Source organism: Humulus lupulus, chromosome 1, assembly GCF_963169125.1.
Source record: "Humulus lupulus chromosome 1, drHumLupu1.1, whole genome shotgun sequence".
NCBI classification, from domain to species: Eukaryota; Viridiplantae; Streptophyta; class Magnoliopsida; order Rosales; family Cannabaceae; genus Humulus; species Humulus lupulus.
The window spans coordinates 162,628,471-162,645,042 of record NC_084793.1 but is presented as its reverse complement, the minus strand read 5'-3'; the positions used below and the strand labels follow the sequence as shown (position 1 = coordinate 162,645,042).

General features: G+C 43.9%; 1 protein-coding gene across 1 annotated transcript; it reads left to right on the top strand.

Moving 5' to 3' along the window:
- The first annotated feature begins 15,656 nt into the window (after positions 1-15,656).
- On the top strand, positions 15,657-16,237 carry LOC133823989 (uncharacterized). Its single transcript, XM_062256852.1, has 2 exons — positions 15,657-16,049; positions 16,202-16,237. Exons 1-2 carry the CDS (start codon positions 15,657-15,659, stop codon positions 16,235-16,237), a joined length of 429 nt encoding a protein of 142 aa, XP_062112836.1.
- The last annotated feature ends 335 nt before the right edge of the window (positions 16,238-16,572 follow it).

Here is a 16,572-nt window from a genome sequence, read left to right as displayed (position 1 = left end):
GTTTCGTCTTTCGAGTTGTGATCCTCGTATCCCTCATCAAGAAGATGAAATGACCCACATTCTTTTGCCTTTTACGTATCTATAAGGTTGGCCACCTTTCGCATGAGCCACCTTTTTATTTGAAATTTTTTCTCGTCTTCTTTCTTCTCTCTTCTTAGTTTCAAAACCCTTTTTTTTCGATCATTGTTCCAGACGTTCCTAAGTTCCAGACACAAGGGTTCTTTCATGACTCTGCTTCCAAAGATTCCACCAGGATTCCAACTCCTACGCTCTTTTCAGTCTTTACGTAGCAAAAAGCTTCTGTAAGTCCTCTTTCTGTTGTATGCTTTAAATGTTTCCATTTTTCTTTGCTTAGGTAAACTTCCTTCTTAGCCGCATACTGTAGGTTGTTTTTCTTTGCTGGTATTTTGTGCATAGGTTTTTATCCTAGAGGTATCGACAGTAGGAAAGAGAATGCTTAGGAACATGACTCATAGGACAAAATTCTGGGGTGATTTTTCTGGGTTATCTTTCTAAATGCCTGTTTGGAGAGGCGAAGGCAACAAGTTTCTGGGGTGCAAAAACTGGGTAGCTTAGGGGCCATGCTTCACAGGCGGTTTTGCCTTTTGAAACTTTCCCTCCAAGGAAAACTTTATCCTGACCCTCCTGACACACGGATCCCGAGCAATCAGGGACCCGTTGGGAGCATTGCGTGTTCATAGAACCGCGTGGTCTCACTCGCCGTGGGCTGAGATTACCTCAGCCCGTGTAAAGGAAACCATTCTTCGTACTTGATTCTTTCTTATGCTTAGGTCGCCTTTTCTAAACTTTCTTCATCTTTGTTCGTTAGGCGACCAGATGGGACCCAGGAAGAATATACCTAAGAAGAGTGCCGGCAGCTCGTCCTCCCAGCAGGCTAGCAAGGGGAAAGAGGTGGCAACAGACTCCCCAATCCCTCACTTCGGTCCCACCATGGAGAAGGAGGTCGAGGTGGGACCTGACGCCTTCTTCGAGGCCAGAAGATTGCCTTAAAGGTTACAACCAAGGGGAAAGTCAATAAAATCATGCTTTCCCATAACATCGAGATAAGGAAGGGCACCCTGGTTGTCCGTCCTCCCCTTGAGGGCGAGCGGAGCTGCGCACCGCTCGATGAGGAGTTCGTGGCCTGGAGCGACGAACACCTCAAGGCTGGGGCCTTTCTCCCCCTGGACCAGTACTTCACAGATTTCCTGAATTTTGTGAAGGTGGCCCCCTTCCAACTCCCCCCTAACTCCTACTGTCTGTTAGCGGGGTTGAAGTACTTGTTCCTGAAGCAGGAATGGGAGGTCCCCACACCGGCGGACATCCTCTACATTTTCTACCTCAAAGCCAGCCCGGACCAACGGGGGCGAGGTGACGGGTTCTACTACCTGACCCGTTTTCCCAACTCGGTCGCGGTCATCGAGCTACCCAGCCACCCCAATGACTTCAAGGATCAATTCTTCATGTCAATGGGGTTTCGCAACTGCGAAGACCATTACTTCAACCGTCCTCGTAAGTTCCTTCTAACTTTAGCTCGCAAGATCGTCGCTGGTTAGTTTCTTTCCATTCGTTATTGACTTGAAAACTATCGTGCAGTTATTTTTGCGAGGACGGCTAAGCCGGTTACCCTTGGGGGTCAGTACGAAACCTTGGCGAGGCTCCCCCCAAGTGAAAAAGTCTACCGCCAGCTCGTGTCTGATGAGACGATGCTGGCGTGTAAGTTGATTTCCCCGGGCCAGACTCTGGCCTTGAGGAGGCCGCGGACCATCCCCGCATCTCGCTAGATGGCACCCATCCCTGAGGAGGAGGCCGAGGATGAGAACGAGGTGCCCCTCGTGCGCCGGAAGCGGACTCTTGAGGTCGCTCAGGAGGTCAACGCATAGCGGACCCAGTCCGGGGTAGCAGCCGGCCCCTCCGGCCAAGGTAACCCTTACTTGTTTAGGGACTTAGACAGGGTCGCCGCAGACCTAAGGCTTGCTAGGTTTAACCCCAGCCAACTCGTTCACCACCATCAAAAAGACCCAGATCGCAACATCACTCTACTCCAGTGTGTTGACCAGCTAGTGTTGCGTTATGGCATGGGCCGCCCTAGGGGTACTGTAGTAGTAGATAATACCTTGGCCCTGCTGCCATAGAGAAGGTGTCTCCACCCCCTCCTGCAGTGGAGAAGATGGCTCCACCTCCCCCGTGACCTCCTGTCCCTAATCGGGAACAGGATGTTCCAACCGGGACCTTGTCAGCTCCGACTCCCGGCGTGCACGTCCCGGTCAACCCTCAGGCCTTGGATAAAATCCCCAAGGTCTTTAGGGGGATGGTTTATGAAACTGCAACCTACATGGTGGACCACTGCTTCAACGCCACTTCGAGGGACTTGCGGGAGATCGAGACGAGGAGCCCCGAGCACGTGATGGAGTCTTCACTGGGGATGACCCTCGCGGTAAGTTTTCTTTACCACTGGTTCTTTATGTTGTTTTTCTTTTGTTTTCTAAGGAACTTGCCTTATTATCTATTTGTCCTGTAAGCGACTTTGGCTCTCCACCAGAGCATATCTCGGTCCAGGGCCAGGATTGATGAGATCCGGGGTGAGCACCAGGCTGCCCAGGCCGCCCTCGCATCCACTCGATAACAGGAGCAGGATGCCAAAGCTGCCCTGGCGACTGCCCGGGAAAGCAAGAAGGTCGGGCAGCTTGCCTTGGTTGCTGCGAAAGCCGACCTGGAGGCATCTCGGGCCAAGCTGCTGGAGGCCAAGGCTACTATGGTCGCCCTGGACGCCACGAAGGTTGAACTTGAAGAGGCCAAGGCCGCCCTTGTGGCGGAGAGGGCATCTTCCAGCTCCTCCATGGAGGCCATGTTGTACCATTGCTGGGCCTTCAACTGGGATGGCGACTTTTCCTTCCTAGGGCCAGACGTGTGGGAGTCCTTCTTGGAGAAGTTCAAAGCTCGCCTTCAACAAGAGGTGCCCTCTGAGACCAGGGAGACTTCCACTGCAACTGAGCAGGATGCCGAGGGGGTGACTTCATCGGAGCGGCCTGGCGGGGCTTAGGATTTTTTCTCCTTTCTCTTTTATTTTCATTTGTAACTTTATATTACGAGGTATTTTATCCTCGAGACAATTGATTTTCTTAGATTTATTTAATCTATTTATATATATATTTGTGGTTTAACTTAGTTTATGTTGGTGTTATGATTGACATCTTATGCTTTTTAGGAAAAAACATCTGTTAATCAATTTGAACCAACTTCTAAGTCTTAGGACCTGGTTTTACCCAGTATATTAATTTTAAAGACTTAGTTCGCATTAATATTTTATTGATATCTCGTGCTTCTTAAGAAAAACATCGATCAATCAATTTAAATCAACTTCTAAGTTTTAGGACCTGGTTGTATCCAGGACATTAATTTTTAAAAACTTCGTTCGTGTTAATCCTTTATCGATATCTCGTGCTTTTTAAGAAAAACATCGATCAATCAATTTGAATCAACTTCTAAGTTTTCGGACCTGGTTATATCCAGGATATATGCCCCCTAAGTAATCAGGAAAGGGTCTTTCGTGGTTACTTGACGTTACATCCACAAACATATACAATAATGCAAAAAGATTAACTCTTATTACTTAATAAAAAAAAGATTGCTTTTCTAACTAAGCCTTACAAAGATATTATTGATAATATTTCTTTAAGTGTATAGCATTCCAAGTCCGTGGGACTGCTTCTTCGTTAATCCGAGCTAGCTTGAAGGTTCCTTCTTTTACGACATTGGTTATTTGATAGGGCCCTTCCTAGTTTGGTCCCAACACTCCATCCTTGGGATCCTTACCGGCCAGGAAGACTCTTCTGAGTACCAGGTCACCAACGCTAAAGACGCGTTTCTTGACCTTTGATTTGAAATAACGAGTGATCTTTTGCTGATAATGCACGAGCTGCAGCTGTGAACCTTCTCGTTTTTCATCAATTAGGTCGAGGGACGCGTAGAGAAGTTCATCATTCCGGTCTTGGTCAAATGCCTGGACTCTATGCAAGGCTACCTTTACTTCGACAGGAAGGACTGCCTCACTCCTGAAAGCTCAGGTCGTATTTCTAGTCCCACTCAATACACGTCATAACCGATCAACCTTTAAGGCAGGTTTTGCAGAAACCTGAAGCATCGGGGCATCTGTTGAAGTGGGCTATCGAGCTCAGCCAATTTGAGAAACTGTACATATCACGAACTACAATCAAAATCCAAGCCCTGGCTGATTTTGTGGCAGAGTGCACAGTGTTCCGAGAAGATCCTGTAGAAGAGTCACCTTAGGCCTCATGGAAGGTCTTCATAGATGGCTTGTCTAACGAGAACGGCTCCGGGGCTGGAATCATATTGATATCCCCAGAGGGACATCGATTCCACTCATCGTTACAATTTGGATTCAAAGCATCCAACAACGAGGTCGAATACGAAGCTTTACTGGCTTGGCTAAGGGTCTCCCAAGAGCTGAGGGCCAGCTCCGTCTAGTGTTACAGCGATTCCCAGCTCGTGGTAAACCAAGTGTTACGGGAATACCAAGAACAAGGAACCAAGATAGCTGCTTACCTGGCCAAGGTAAAGAAAGAACTATCTGCATTTAAGCGCGACTCAATCAAGCAGATACCTCGGGAGCAGAATGCCAACGCAGGCGCCCTAACAAAGCTTGCTACCTCTGGGGAGGCAGAGACTTTGGGGCTGGTGCCGGTAGACTTCTTGGAAAGACCAAGCATAGAGGAAGTCAGGGCGGAGGTCGAGATGATGGATGCCAGACCAACCTGGGTGACCCCCATCCTCGAGTATCTCACAGCAGGAAAGTTACCCGAGGAGAGAAATGACGCAAGGCGGGTACTTTACCAGGCTCCAAGGTATACAGTGATAGATGGGATATTATACCAATGTGGACACTCTTTACCTCTCCTACGGTGTGTTCTGTCGGTCGTAGTAAGGCAGAAAGCCATCTTTTCCATCAATGGGTACCAGGATTCAGCTCCGAGAAGCCTCTTGTTGATGTAATAGACTGGCTTTTGAGATCGGTCTTCTTCTCGGACTAATACAGCGCTGGCTACATCTTCCGTGACAGCTAGGTAAAGGAAAAGAGGCTCTCCTACCGTTGGTTTGGATAATACGGGCAACTCGGCCAAATGTGATTTCAGGTCAAGGAAGGCGTGTTCATATTCCTCGGTCCACTCAAATTTTTTATTTCCCCAGAGCAGGTTGTAGAATGGCAAACACTTGTCGGTATATTTAGAAATAAACCGATTAAGGGCCGCCACCCTTCCTGTTAGACTCTGAACGTCTTTTCGAGACCGAGGTGAGGGCATCTCGAGCAGTGACCTGATCTTATCAGGGTTTGCTTCTATTCCTCTGGTATTGACAATGAAACCCAGGAATTTTCCCGACGCGACCCTGAAAGTACACTTTTGGGGGTTTAGCCTCATGTTGTATTCTCTCAATATCTTAAAGCATTCCTCCAGATCAGAGACATGGTTATCGGCAGTTTTCTACTTGACCAACATGTCGTCAACATACACTTCCATATTTTTCCCGATCTGATTAGTAAACATCCTATTTACCAGCCTCTGGTACGTAGCTCCTGCGTTTTTCAGCCCGAAGGGCATGACCTTGTAACAATAAACATTGGTTGGGGTCATGAAGCTAGTGTGTTCGTGATTTGCTGGATTCATGGAGATCTGGTTATAGCCCGAGCATGCATCCATAAAAGACATAAGCTCGTGCCCCGCCGTGGCATCTACCAATTGGTCGATCCTTGGCAAGGGGAAGCAATCTTTGGGGCAGGCTTTGTTCAGATCGGAGAAGTCGATGCAGGTCTGCCATTTTTCGTTGGGCTTCGGGACCAAAACAGGATTGGCGACCCAGATTGGGAACTTTGCTTCGCAGATAAAGCCGCACTTTAAGAGCCGGGCTACTTCCTTCTTTAGGGCCTCGGCTTGGATTGTTCATAGGCGCCTTTATTTCTTGGATTTTGCAGGCACACTTTTATCCAAGTGGTGGGTGTGCATGATGATGCTCGGACTGATCCCTATCATGTCTCCATGAGACCAGGCGAACACATCTAGATTTTCTCGCAGAAACTTAATCAGCTCCGCCTTCCTTTCGCTACATAGATTTTTCCCGAGCATTACCACCTTCGATGGGTCTTGCGGGTCGATGTTTACCTCCTCGAGCTCTTCGATGGCCTGGAGCTCAGATCTATCCTCGCCTACTCTGGGGTCGATATCATTATTTAAGATGATATTCTCCCCTTTGGCATTCTGAGGTTTTTCAATCTCAGGACTAGGCACAAGTTCCTGAGATTCCTCATTCCCGCCCTGGATGGTCATCTTCTGCTGCCCGGGTTTTGATTTTCCCTTCATAGAAATGTGATAGCATTCCCTGGCAGCGAGTTGATCACATCGGACCGTGCATATCCTCGAGGAAGAGGGGAATTTTAGCGTGAGGTGGTGGATGAAGGTTATATCTTCGAACGCTATCAAAGTAGGTCGGCCCAAAATAGCATTGTACGCAGCGGGACAATCGATGACCACAAACTCGAGGAGTTTTGAGACAGTCTAGGGTCCTTCTCCCAAGGTAATCACCAGCTCGATCGTTCCTATTGCTGCCGACCCTTCTCCAGAAAATCCATATAGCATCATGGAGGTGGCTTTCAACTCGGTGACAGATAAACCCATCTTTTCCAGTGTAGACAGGAACAGCAGGTTCACCGAGCTCCCATTATCGACCAGTATCCTCTTAACTCTTTGGTTAGCGAGCTGAGCAGTTATGACTAGAGGGTCGTTATGAGGGAACTAGACGTGACTGGCATCTTCCTCGGTGAATATGATTGGTTGCCTCTCCAATCGTTGATGTTTGGGTAGATGCTTCTCTGGGACGAACTCCACTCCATTATGAGCTTTCAGTTCGTTGACATATCTCTTCTGGGCACTTCTGCTCGTGTCGGCCAGATGGGGGCCTCTGAAAATCGTGGAGATCTCTCCTCCTATCACAGGAGGAGGGGTGTCCTGATTTATGCGAGACCCGAGCTAACCTATCGGAGCTTCTGGAGCTGGTTGACCAGCGAGAACTCTATTCTGCGCATATTGAGCCCAGGGTCCAGCTCTGATGAGAGTCTCGATCTCATCCTTCAGATGCCTACAATCATCAGTGTTGTGGTCGATGTCGTTGTGGAATCGACAAAACTTGGAGGGATCTCTCTTAGCCTTCTGATGCTTTAATCGCTCTAGCTTCTTCCAGGGGAGGCGAGCAGAGTTCGCTAGGAAAATGTTCTCCTTAGTGTTGGTGAGCTCGGTGTAAGTCATGTAGATTGGCTTAAACTTTTCTACGAACTTTTTCTTCTTCGGGCCGTGCTGGCCGCCTTCGCTGCTCCCTTTTCTCTTACCTCCACCCAACTGGTTATTCTGTGTAACGGTTTGGGTCACTGTTACAACATCCGTTCCCACTCTAGCGGGCTGATCAGGGGCTTGGCTGGTTCCTGTGGCCGATGCTCGTGCTTCCTCCAGGTTTATCCATCCCTGGGCCCTATTTAAGAATTTGTTCATGGTGCTCACACCTTTTCTTTGTATCTCTTCCTAGAGTTCGCCTCCAACGAGGATTTCAGTCCTCAAGGCCATAAGTTTGGAACTATCATCAGCGTCCCTGGCTCGAGCCGTGATGTTTGCGAATCTGCTCAAGTAAGCTTTCAAAGGTTCGTCGGGCTGTTGCCTTACGTTTGCCAGGGTGTCGGCTTTGATGTGGCGGCCTAAGAAGCTCAGAATGCCCTCTTGAAGTCGGCAGAAAAGGTTTTCCACGAGCTGATGGACTGCTTCTTATTCAGTTTGAACCATTGCCTGGCGGGCCCAGTCAAGGTGGAAGGAAATATTAAACACCTCAACTCGAGACCGATGTTGGGGCCATCATCAGGGTGTTGAGCATACCCAAATGATCTGACGGGTCCCCGTCTCCAATGAACTTAGACAAGTGAGGCATACGGTTGCTATACCGTGGCTACTATGCTGGGAGCGAAGTTCGTCCCCGAAGTCATACTCATCTTTTTCTTTATCCGATAGGGGCTTCCTCATCAGCTCCTCCATCTGAGCTAGCCGCTCCAGGGTTTGGTCCTTGCTTCCTTGGTTGTTCTGGGGCTGTTCAACAGCTCCAATTCCGTTGTACGCATTAGGCGGGTTATTGTCCCTCCTATCTTGAGATAGGTTATGTGGGACATTCCTGCTGACATGTACTTTCGACAGACGCTCCCCTTGGTGAGCACGACTAGTATGTTTAGCTGGATCTCCCCTCTGAGAGTTGAGGCGATCTCGGAGGTCGGCCTGAGGGGTGGCCTGAGGGCTTTGAGCCGAACTCAAACGATGGCGCAGGTCTTTGCCGAACCTACCACTTCGATTACTCCCAGTCCAGTAACTTCAATTTGAAAAACTCGGACCCCGCCGCTGAGGGTGAGGATCTAGGATTTCCCTAGGCGCCCGGCTGCGATGGGAAGGTCCGATGGAAGCAGGATTTCTCCTGCTGCTCCCATGAGCCGGAATGTCTCGGACTGGATGGGGAGGAGATGTGTATCTTATTGGTGATGGAGGATGTCTAACTGGTGACACGATCCTAGTCCCGTCAGGGCAAATTAAGCTAGGTCGCGGCCTCTCCGCTCTACCATCCCCCGCGCCCTGCGCTCGGCGGTCTGATCGTGGTGCGGGACGGCCGGCCGGGGCGGGCTGTCGTCGCGAGCCCTCCCCGGATCTTCTTCGCGAGTTGCCTCGGGCCCCCCTGGGTGCACTCGAGGGTGGAACTGAGCTAGGAGTTAAGGTCCGGACTGATCGGCTGAATTTTCCTGGTGGTGTTACGTGGGAGCAGAATTTGATGTCGAGGGTCTGACCGACCGACTATGCCTGGACAAGTTACCCTAACGAGACTTATGAGTCCCACCATGCCTCTTTCCGGCGATAGCGTCAGTTGTAAGAGGGGGTAATCGGGCCAAAACCTCTTCGATCTGCTTGTTTGCTTTCACCTCCTGACTCCTCAACTGTGCATTTTCCATTTATACCGTCGTGTAGAAATTCGGGTTTGGATTGGGCGGCTGGGGAGCCAAACTTTCAATATCGTCTTGGCCCATTGGCTGCTTTCCCGGTCACTGTTGAACCTCAGGGTTTTGCTCATCAGATATGGCGGTATGGTGGGCCTTCTGCCCATCACGTTGATCCGCTTCGTTACCATGCCTTGAGCGAGTAACCACCATGGTTGGGTTTTTTGCAATAGCACCAATCTAAAATCCTCTCAATGAAAGCACCAAACTATTGATGCGATTCTTCAGCAACAGATAATTATATGAATAAATGGGATGGATTAGTGCTAAATGATGAACCGTAATATGTGAATAATCTCAAAGGAAGGTTATAACTCGTGTACTCTTTTTAGGTGGTTCGAAGGTTAAAATCCCTCTAGTCCACCAGTCAATATTATTGATATATCTCTAGTATTTCTTACAGGGTGTTTCTTTACAAATTAGAAGACAACTTTTTGCAGCACCCAGGGTCTCCATATTTATAGGGAGATGACACCTGGGTGTTGGCAAAGGGGGTCATCCCGTGACCTTCTTACCCATCATGTCACTTCTGTGACATTCATGATTAATTCCTAAAACCTGACAATGAAGTGTGGTCTAATCAATAGGTAAGGGGGATAATGGGCCGCATGGCCCAAACCAGTCGTGGGGTGCCTGAACACGCACGTTTACGTTGCATGTCCGAGATTTCACGAATGGAGTAGACACGTGATGTCTGATATGCGCACGTTTACATTACATGGTTTACTTTATAAAGGGTCGGACAAGTCAGTTCCAAGTCTTACCTCGAGCCTAATGTAGTCTCAGCTCGTGGTGTCCACACTGCTGACCCGATGCTTTTGAGTGTTCTTACTAAACCTTTGGCTACCTCGAGCTAAAGAGGTAGAGACTCGTAACAGTAGCTTCGGGTAGGTGGGTTCCACGTGGCTGGTAGGATTATGCCCTTTTCCAGCTCGCTAATAACCCGTGGATATTTAGGGCGTACACCTAGATTAACCTATTTCCATAGAGTGTAATGCTTTTACTAGGTTAAATAGATTGCATGCTTAATGGGTTTATTGTTGGGTAAAAAGGGATAATTATGAGCGCTTAGCATTAATTAAGTATAATAGGGAAACTGGGATAATTGACTGCTTACATGTTATCTGTGTTGTTAATAGTTTGATTGGGATTAGGGATTTTTATTCATCATTGTTGATAGATTGATTATCGAAGGTGGAGAGTAATTCTTGACTATTTCTTTAATATCATTATATCCTTTGTTATTCAATCTTTGATATTTATTTCATTTTATGTTTTCATCTGTTAAAACTAAAATCCCTTTCTAATTTCAGTTTAGTTCTTATTTTGAATAATAATTAGATCATAATCCTCGTGGGTTTGACCATATTTACTGCTATACTGTAGTAGCTGGTATAAGTGAATAAAAAATATATAATTAAATTTAATACGGCATATGACACCCATCAAATTTTTGGCACCGTTGCTGGGTACTATTGTAAGTCATTTTTATTATTCAATTTAATTAACTACATACTCACTAGTTTAAATTTTTTTGATTGCAGGTGTACATGTCTGGCGACGATATTAAAAAAAACTAAAAGCCATAAAGAGATATTTTGAGACATCGTCGTCTCACTCTTCAAGGACTATCACTAATAATCCACCCTTTCAACCTTCAAAGAGAGTCAATCCAGTACAAATACCATTACCATCTGATGACAATTCTAACTCTGAAACATCAGTTAAGTCTCAGATGGCGTAGGAAAGGATGTTGAAAGAGTTGGCGGCACCGATTCTAGACCATCAACCTCTGTGTATTCAATATCCAGCCTAGAACATTAACTTTTAACTCAAATTAGGACACATACATTTACTACCATCTTTCCATGGGCTACTAGGACATGACTCGAATAAGCATCTGACAGAGTTTCACATAGTCTGCACTAGTATGAAACCAGCTTTAGTAACAGAAGAGAAAATTAAATTAAAATCATTTCCATTTTCTATGAAGGATGGTGCAAAGGAATGACTCTATTACCTTCCTCCTGGAACTGTTAATACCTATAATGAAATGAAGACATTGTTCTTGGAGCGTTACTTCCCAGCATCTAAGGTTGGTAGTATAAGGAAGGAAATCTGTGGCATCCGCCAACAGACTGGGAAGTCACTATATGAGAATTGGGAGAGATTTAAGAGGCTATGTGCTAGCTGCCCCTACCATCAAATAAGTGAACAACTCCTGATCCAATACTTTTATGAAGGACTATTTCTGTTGGACAGGAGCATGATTGATGCAGCAAGTGAGGGAGAATTGTTGGACAAGACCCCTACTACTACTAGGAGTTTAATTTCTAATATGGCAGCTAACTCTCAACAGTTTGGAGTTCGTCAAGAAGTTTCAGTTAAGGGATTAAATGAGACAAACTCTAAAGTAGAGCAGCAGCTTGCGCAGTTAACTAGTATGGTTCAACAAATTGCTTTGGGTCAGCAAGTGAGACCTTGGGGCATATGTCAGTTGGTGGGGTATCCTACTGATGCATGTCCCACACTTCAAGTGGATATAAATGAGAATGTAAATGCAATGGGGGGATTCCCAAGGAAACCTAGGCAAAGGTATGACCCTTATCCTATAACTTATAATGAAGGACGGAAGGAAGATCCTAATCTTCGATATGGGAATCAACAACAAACTGTACCTACTAGACCACCAGGGTTTCCTTATCAACAAAGGCAACAAAAAACCTATACAGCTCAACCTCAACAACCAATTATCTCACAAGCTTAGATCCACCAATGGTGGATATGCTAAAAACGTTAGTAGCCACCAATATACAAACTCAATTACTTCTTCAAGGCACTTGAAGCAAGACAAACAAAGATGAAGCTGAACAAGAAATATTGGACATGTATCCCTAAAAAATTTAGAGAACATTATTGGTCAAATTTCCACTTCATTAAGTCAAAGTGAGCCACCGAATCAAGGAAAATTACCTTCACAGCCTGTTCGGAGCCCAAGGGAAAACGCTAATGCCATCACATTAAGAGATGGAAAGACTTATGATCCATCCACTATCCCATAAAGTTCAAATGATGTACCATTACCTCCTAACCAATCCACCCAACAAGACAAAAGTGAAACCCCAACCACAACACCTAAACCTAAACCAACTATTCCCACTTATGTCACAACTCCATTTCCTAGTCGTTTGAGAAAGACAAAGAAAGATGAAGCTGAACAGGAAATACTGGAGACTTTTCGCAAGGTTGAGGTAAACATTCCCTTACTTGATGCCATTAAGTAAGTACCTTGATATGAAAAGTTTGAAAAGGAGTTGTGCACCAATAAGAGGAAGCTAAAAGGGAAAAGCTAAGTGTGCGGGAAAATGTTTCTATGGTTCCTCAAAAGAAACTTGCACGAAAGTGTAAGGATCCTGGCACCTTCACTATTCCTTGCATTATTGGCAATAAAAGGATTGAAAGATGTATGTTAGATTTGGGTACTTCAATAAATGTAATGCCTTACTCTATTTATAACTCTTTGAATTTGGGACCACTTAAAGAAACGGGGGTGATCATACAATTAGCGGATCGTTCTAATGCCTATCCAAAGGGAGTAGTAGAGGATGTATTGGTTAAAGTAAATGAATTGGTTTTTCCGGTGGACTTTTACATTCTTGATATGGAAGATGACTTAGTTCCATGTTCTACACCAGTATTATTGGGAAGGCCATTCTTAAAGACAGATAGAATTAAGATAGATTTTCCTGAGAGAAATTTGACCACGGAGTTTTATGGTGAGGTGATTTTCTTTAATATTTTTGAGGCTATACGGTATCCAAGTGATGTTCATTCAGTTTCTTCAATTGATATTCTGGACTCATTGTCACAAAGAATTCTGAATTTACATGGAGAGGATGGGTTAGATGTTGTTTTGATGGAACCAATAGACTTGAAGAAAGATGATGTCACCACTGAAGTAAAGGAGACAGTGGCTACACTTAATAGTGGAGGAGAGATTTCTCAAGGGTGTCGTTCTTAGAGTTGCATGTTTCTCATGAGCAACTTCAAACATCTGTTAAATCCCCACCCAAGCATGAATTAAAACCACTACCAGAGCATTTCAAATATATTTACTTGGGTGAGAAAGAGATATTGACGATTATTATCACCACACAACTTACCCAAATACAAGAGGATCATTTGATAAGGGTACTTCGGGAATACAAAAAAATCATAGGGTGGACCATAGCAGATATCAAGGGAATAAGCCCAACTATGTGTATGCACCATATTCTCCTTGAAGATGGATCCAAGCCTTCTAGAGAAGCTCAAAGAAGGTTAAATCCACCTACGATGGAGGTAGTTAAAAAGGAGATACTGAAGCTCTTAAGTGTGGGTGTGATTTACTCTATTTCAGATAGCAAGTGGGTGAGTCTAGTTCAAGTAGTTCCTAAGAATTCAGACATCACTGTGGTAAAGAATGATGAGGATGAGTTAGTGCCCACGAGAGTCCAAACAGGTTGGCGAGTTTGTATTGAATATAGAAAGTTGAACACTGCAACTAGAAAAGACCACTTCCCCTTGCCATTCATTGATCAAATGCTTGAAAGAATAGTGGGACATACTTATTACTGTTTTCTTGATGGTTATTCAGGTTATAATCAAATTTTTATTGTTCCTGAAGACCAAGCGAAGACAACATTTACATGCCCATTTGCTTTTCGTATAATGCCATTTGGATTATGCAATGCTCCCGCCACTTTTCAGCGATGATGGTTAGTATTTTCTCATATAACATAGACAACATCATAGAAGTGTTTATGGATGATTTTAGTGTCTATGGTGGTTCTTTTGATAAGTTCCTCCACAACTTAACTCTAGTTCTTAAATGATGTATTGACACTAATCTTGTATTGAATTGGAAGAAGTGTCACTTTATGGTGCAACAAGGTATTGTTTTGGGGCATGTTATTTCGAAAAAAGGGAATCGAGTGGACAAGGAAAAAATTGATCTCATTCATTCTCTTCCACCACCATCAAGTGTGAAAGAAATAAGATCCTTTCTTGGTCATGCGGGATTCTATAGGTGGTTTATAAAGGATTTCTCGAAGATTGCCTCTCCTTTATGCAATCTTTTTCAAAAGGATGTGGCATTTAAATTTAATGATAAATTTTTGTTTGCATTCAACAAATTGAAGGAATCCTTGACATCAACACCTATTATTCAGCCACTGAACTGGGAGTTACCATTTGAAATAATGTGTGACGCTAATGACTATGTAGTAGGAGCGGTGGGCAAAGAGTTTGTAAGGTTCCTCATGTTATATACTATGTCTCTCAAACTCTTAATGATGCTTAGTTGAATTACTCTACTATGGAGAAAGAGCTTTTAGCGGTCATCTTTACTCTATAAATTATTCGATCTTACTTGATTGGAACTAAAGTTATTGTTTACACTAACCATGCAGCTCTTAAATATTTACTAGCTAAGAAAGAAGTGAAGCCCAAACTTATTCGGTGGATTTTACTTCTGCAAGAATTTGATTTTCAAATAAGAGATAAGAGAGGGTCAGAAAATTTAGTGGCTAATCATTTAAGCAGACTTATTCAGGATGAAGATAACTTGTAATTAAATGAAAATTTTCCCGACGAACAACTCCTAGCTCTTAAAGAAGTTATTCCATGCTTTGCTGATATTGTTAATAATTTAGCCACTAAAGAGTTACCAGGAGACCTTAAACAAGATCAAAAGAACAAGATTAAGAATGATGCTAAGTTTTACATTTGGGATAAGCCTTATTTATGGAAACATTGCGCTGATCAAGTCATTCGAAGGTGTCTTCTCGATTATGAATTTCTATATATCCTTGCTTTCTCACATTCTCATGCTTTTGGAGGTCATTTTGGACCAAAAAGAACATCCCATAAAGTACTTGATGGTGGTTTTTATTGGCCTACCAACTTTAGAGATTCATATGCATATTGCAAGGCATGTGACCGTTGTTAATGAGTTGGTAATATTACTGCTAGGGATCAAATCCCCCAAACTCCCATACTTATTATCGAGATTTTTGATGTATGGGGTATTGATTTTATGGGACCATTTCCATCGTCATTCGATTTTGAGTATATTCTTTTAGAGATGGATTATGTGTCTAAGTGGGTGGAAGAAAAAGAAACTAAAGCGATTAATTCTAAAACAATGGTTGAGTTCATTCTATGGAATATCTTAGTGAGATTTGGCACTCCAAGGGAAATAATTAGTGACCGAGGTACTCATTTCTGCAATAAAATGAATGAAGCTTTATTTTGGCACTATCAAGTGACTAATAAAGTAACCACTGCCTACCACCCACAAGAAAATGGCCAAGCTGAGGTATCGAATAGAGAAGTCAAGTCTATTCTCGAAAAGACGTTGAATCCAAATAGAAAGGATTGGAGTATAAGATTAGATGATGCTCTATGGGCATATCGCATGGTCTACAAGACATCATTTTTTATGTCGGCGTTTCGGTTGGTGTATGGAAAGCCTTGTCATCTAGCGGTTGAATTGGAGCATAAAGCCTAGTGGGCAGTGAAAAAGTGTAACATGGAGATGGACAATGTAGGTCAACAAAGAATGTTGCAATTACAAGAGCTGGAGGGAATTCGTAATGATGCTTATGAGATCTCTAAGATTTACAAAGAAAAGACCAAAGCCATTCATGTTCGAAATAGAATTATTCAAAAAATGTTTGATTCGAGACAGAAAGTATTATTGTATCATTATCATCTTAAACGCTTTTCGGGTAAGTTGAAGTCTCGATGGGTTGGGCCATTCATAGTGGTACATCATTATCCTCGTGGAGCAGTAGAAATTTCAAGTCCATCAACAGGAAAAATACTCACGGTAAATGGCCAGAGATTGAAGCCTTATTATGAGTCTTTCGAGGAGGAGCAAGCTATTGCGATTCACCTCTTCGATCTAGAATATGTTGATGAGGTATGAAAATGTTTTACATCGATCTAGCGACGTTGAACTTAGCTAAAGTTTATGTATTTTATTTTATTTTTAAGACATTTTTGTTTAATTTATTTTTTCCATGTATTTTTTTCTTTATAAACTTAGTTTTAATACTTTTTTATTTATTTTAGAACCGTGAAAATCGAAAGAAAAAAATTGAAAATTAGGCCAAATGGCCTAGAGAACAGAACGAAATGGCCAAGGCCACTAGAAGCCCAGGCTGCAACAACTGTGCGATTTCAGAACATTTTTTTAAAAACTCCAATTTCATTTCTTTTCCATTTCTCACACAAAAATAGACCCCAAAACGAAAGAAGCTCTCATTTTCACACAAAATTTCATCACTTTTCCCTCATTTTCACTCAAATTATTCCCCAAAATCATCACAATTCTCAACATTAATCTTAATTCTCTACCATTTTTCATCTATTCTCACCAAAATACTCATCTTCTACAAAAATTCCCTTTCAAAACCTAAAGTCCCATAATTCCAAATTTGACA

Bases quoted from the DNA above. Each gene is read 5' to 3' on its own strand.
- LOC133823989 (XM_062256852.1), top strand. From the start codon at position 15,657: ATGGAGATGGACAATGTAGGTCAACAAAGAATGTTGCAATTACAAGAG. The intron at 16,050-16,201 runs GTATGAAAATGT...TATTTATTTTAG, and splicing joins ATCTAGAATATGTTGATGAG to AACCGTGAAAATCGAAAGAA.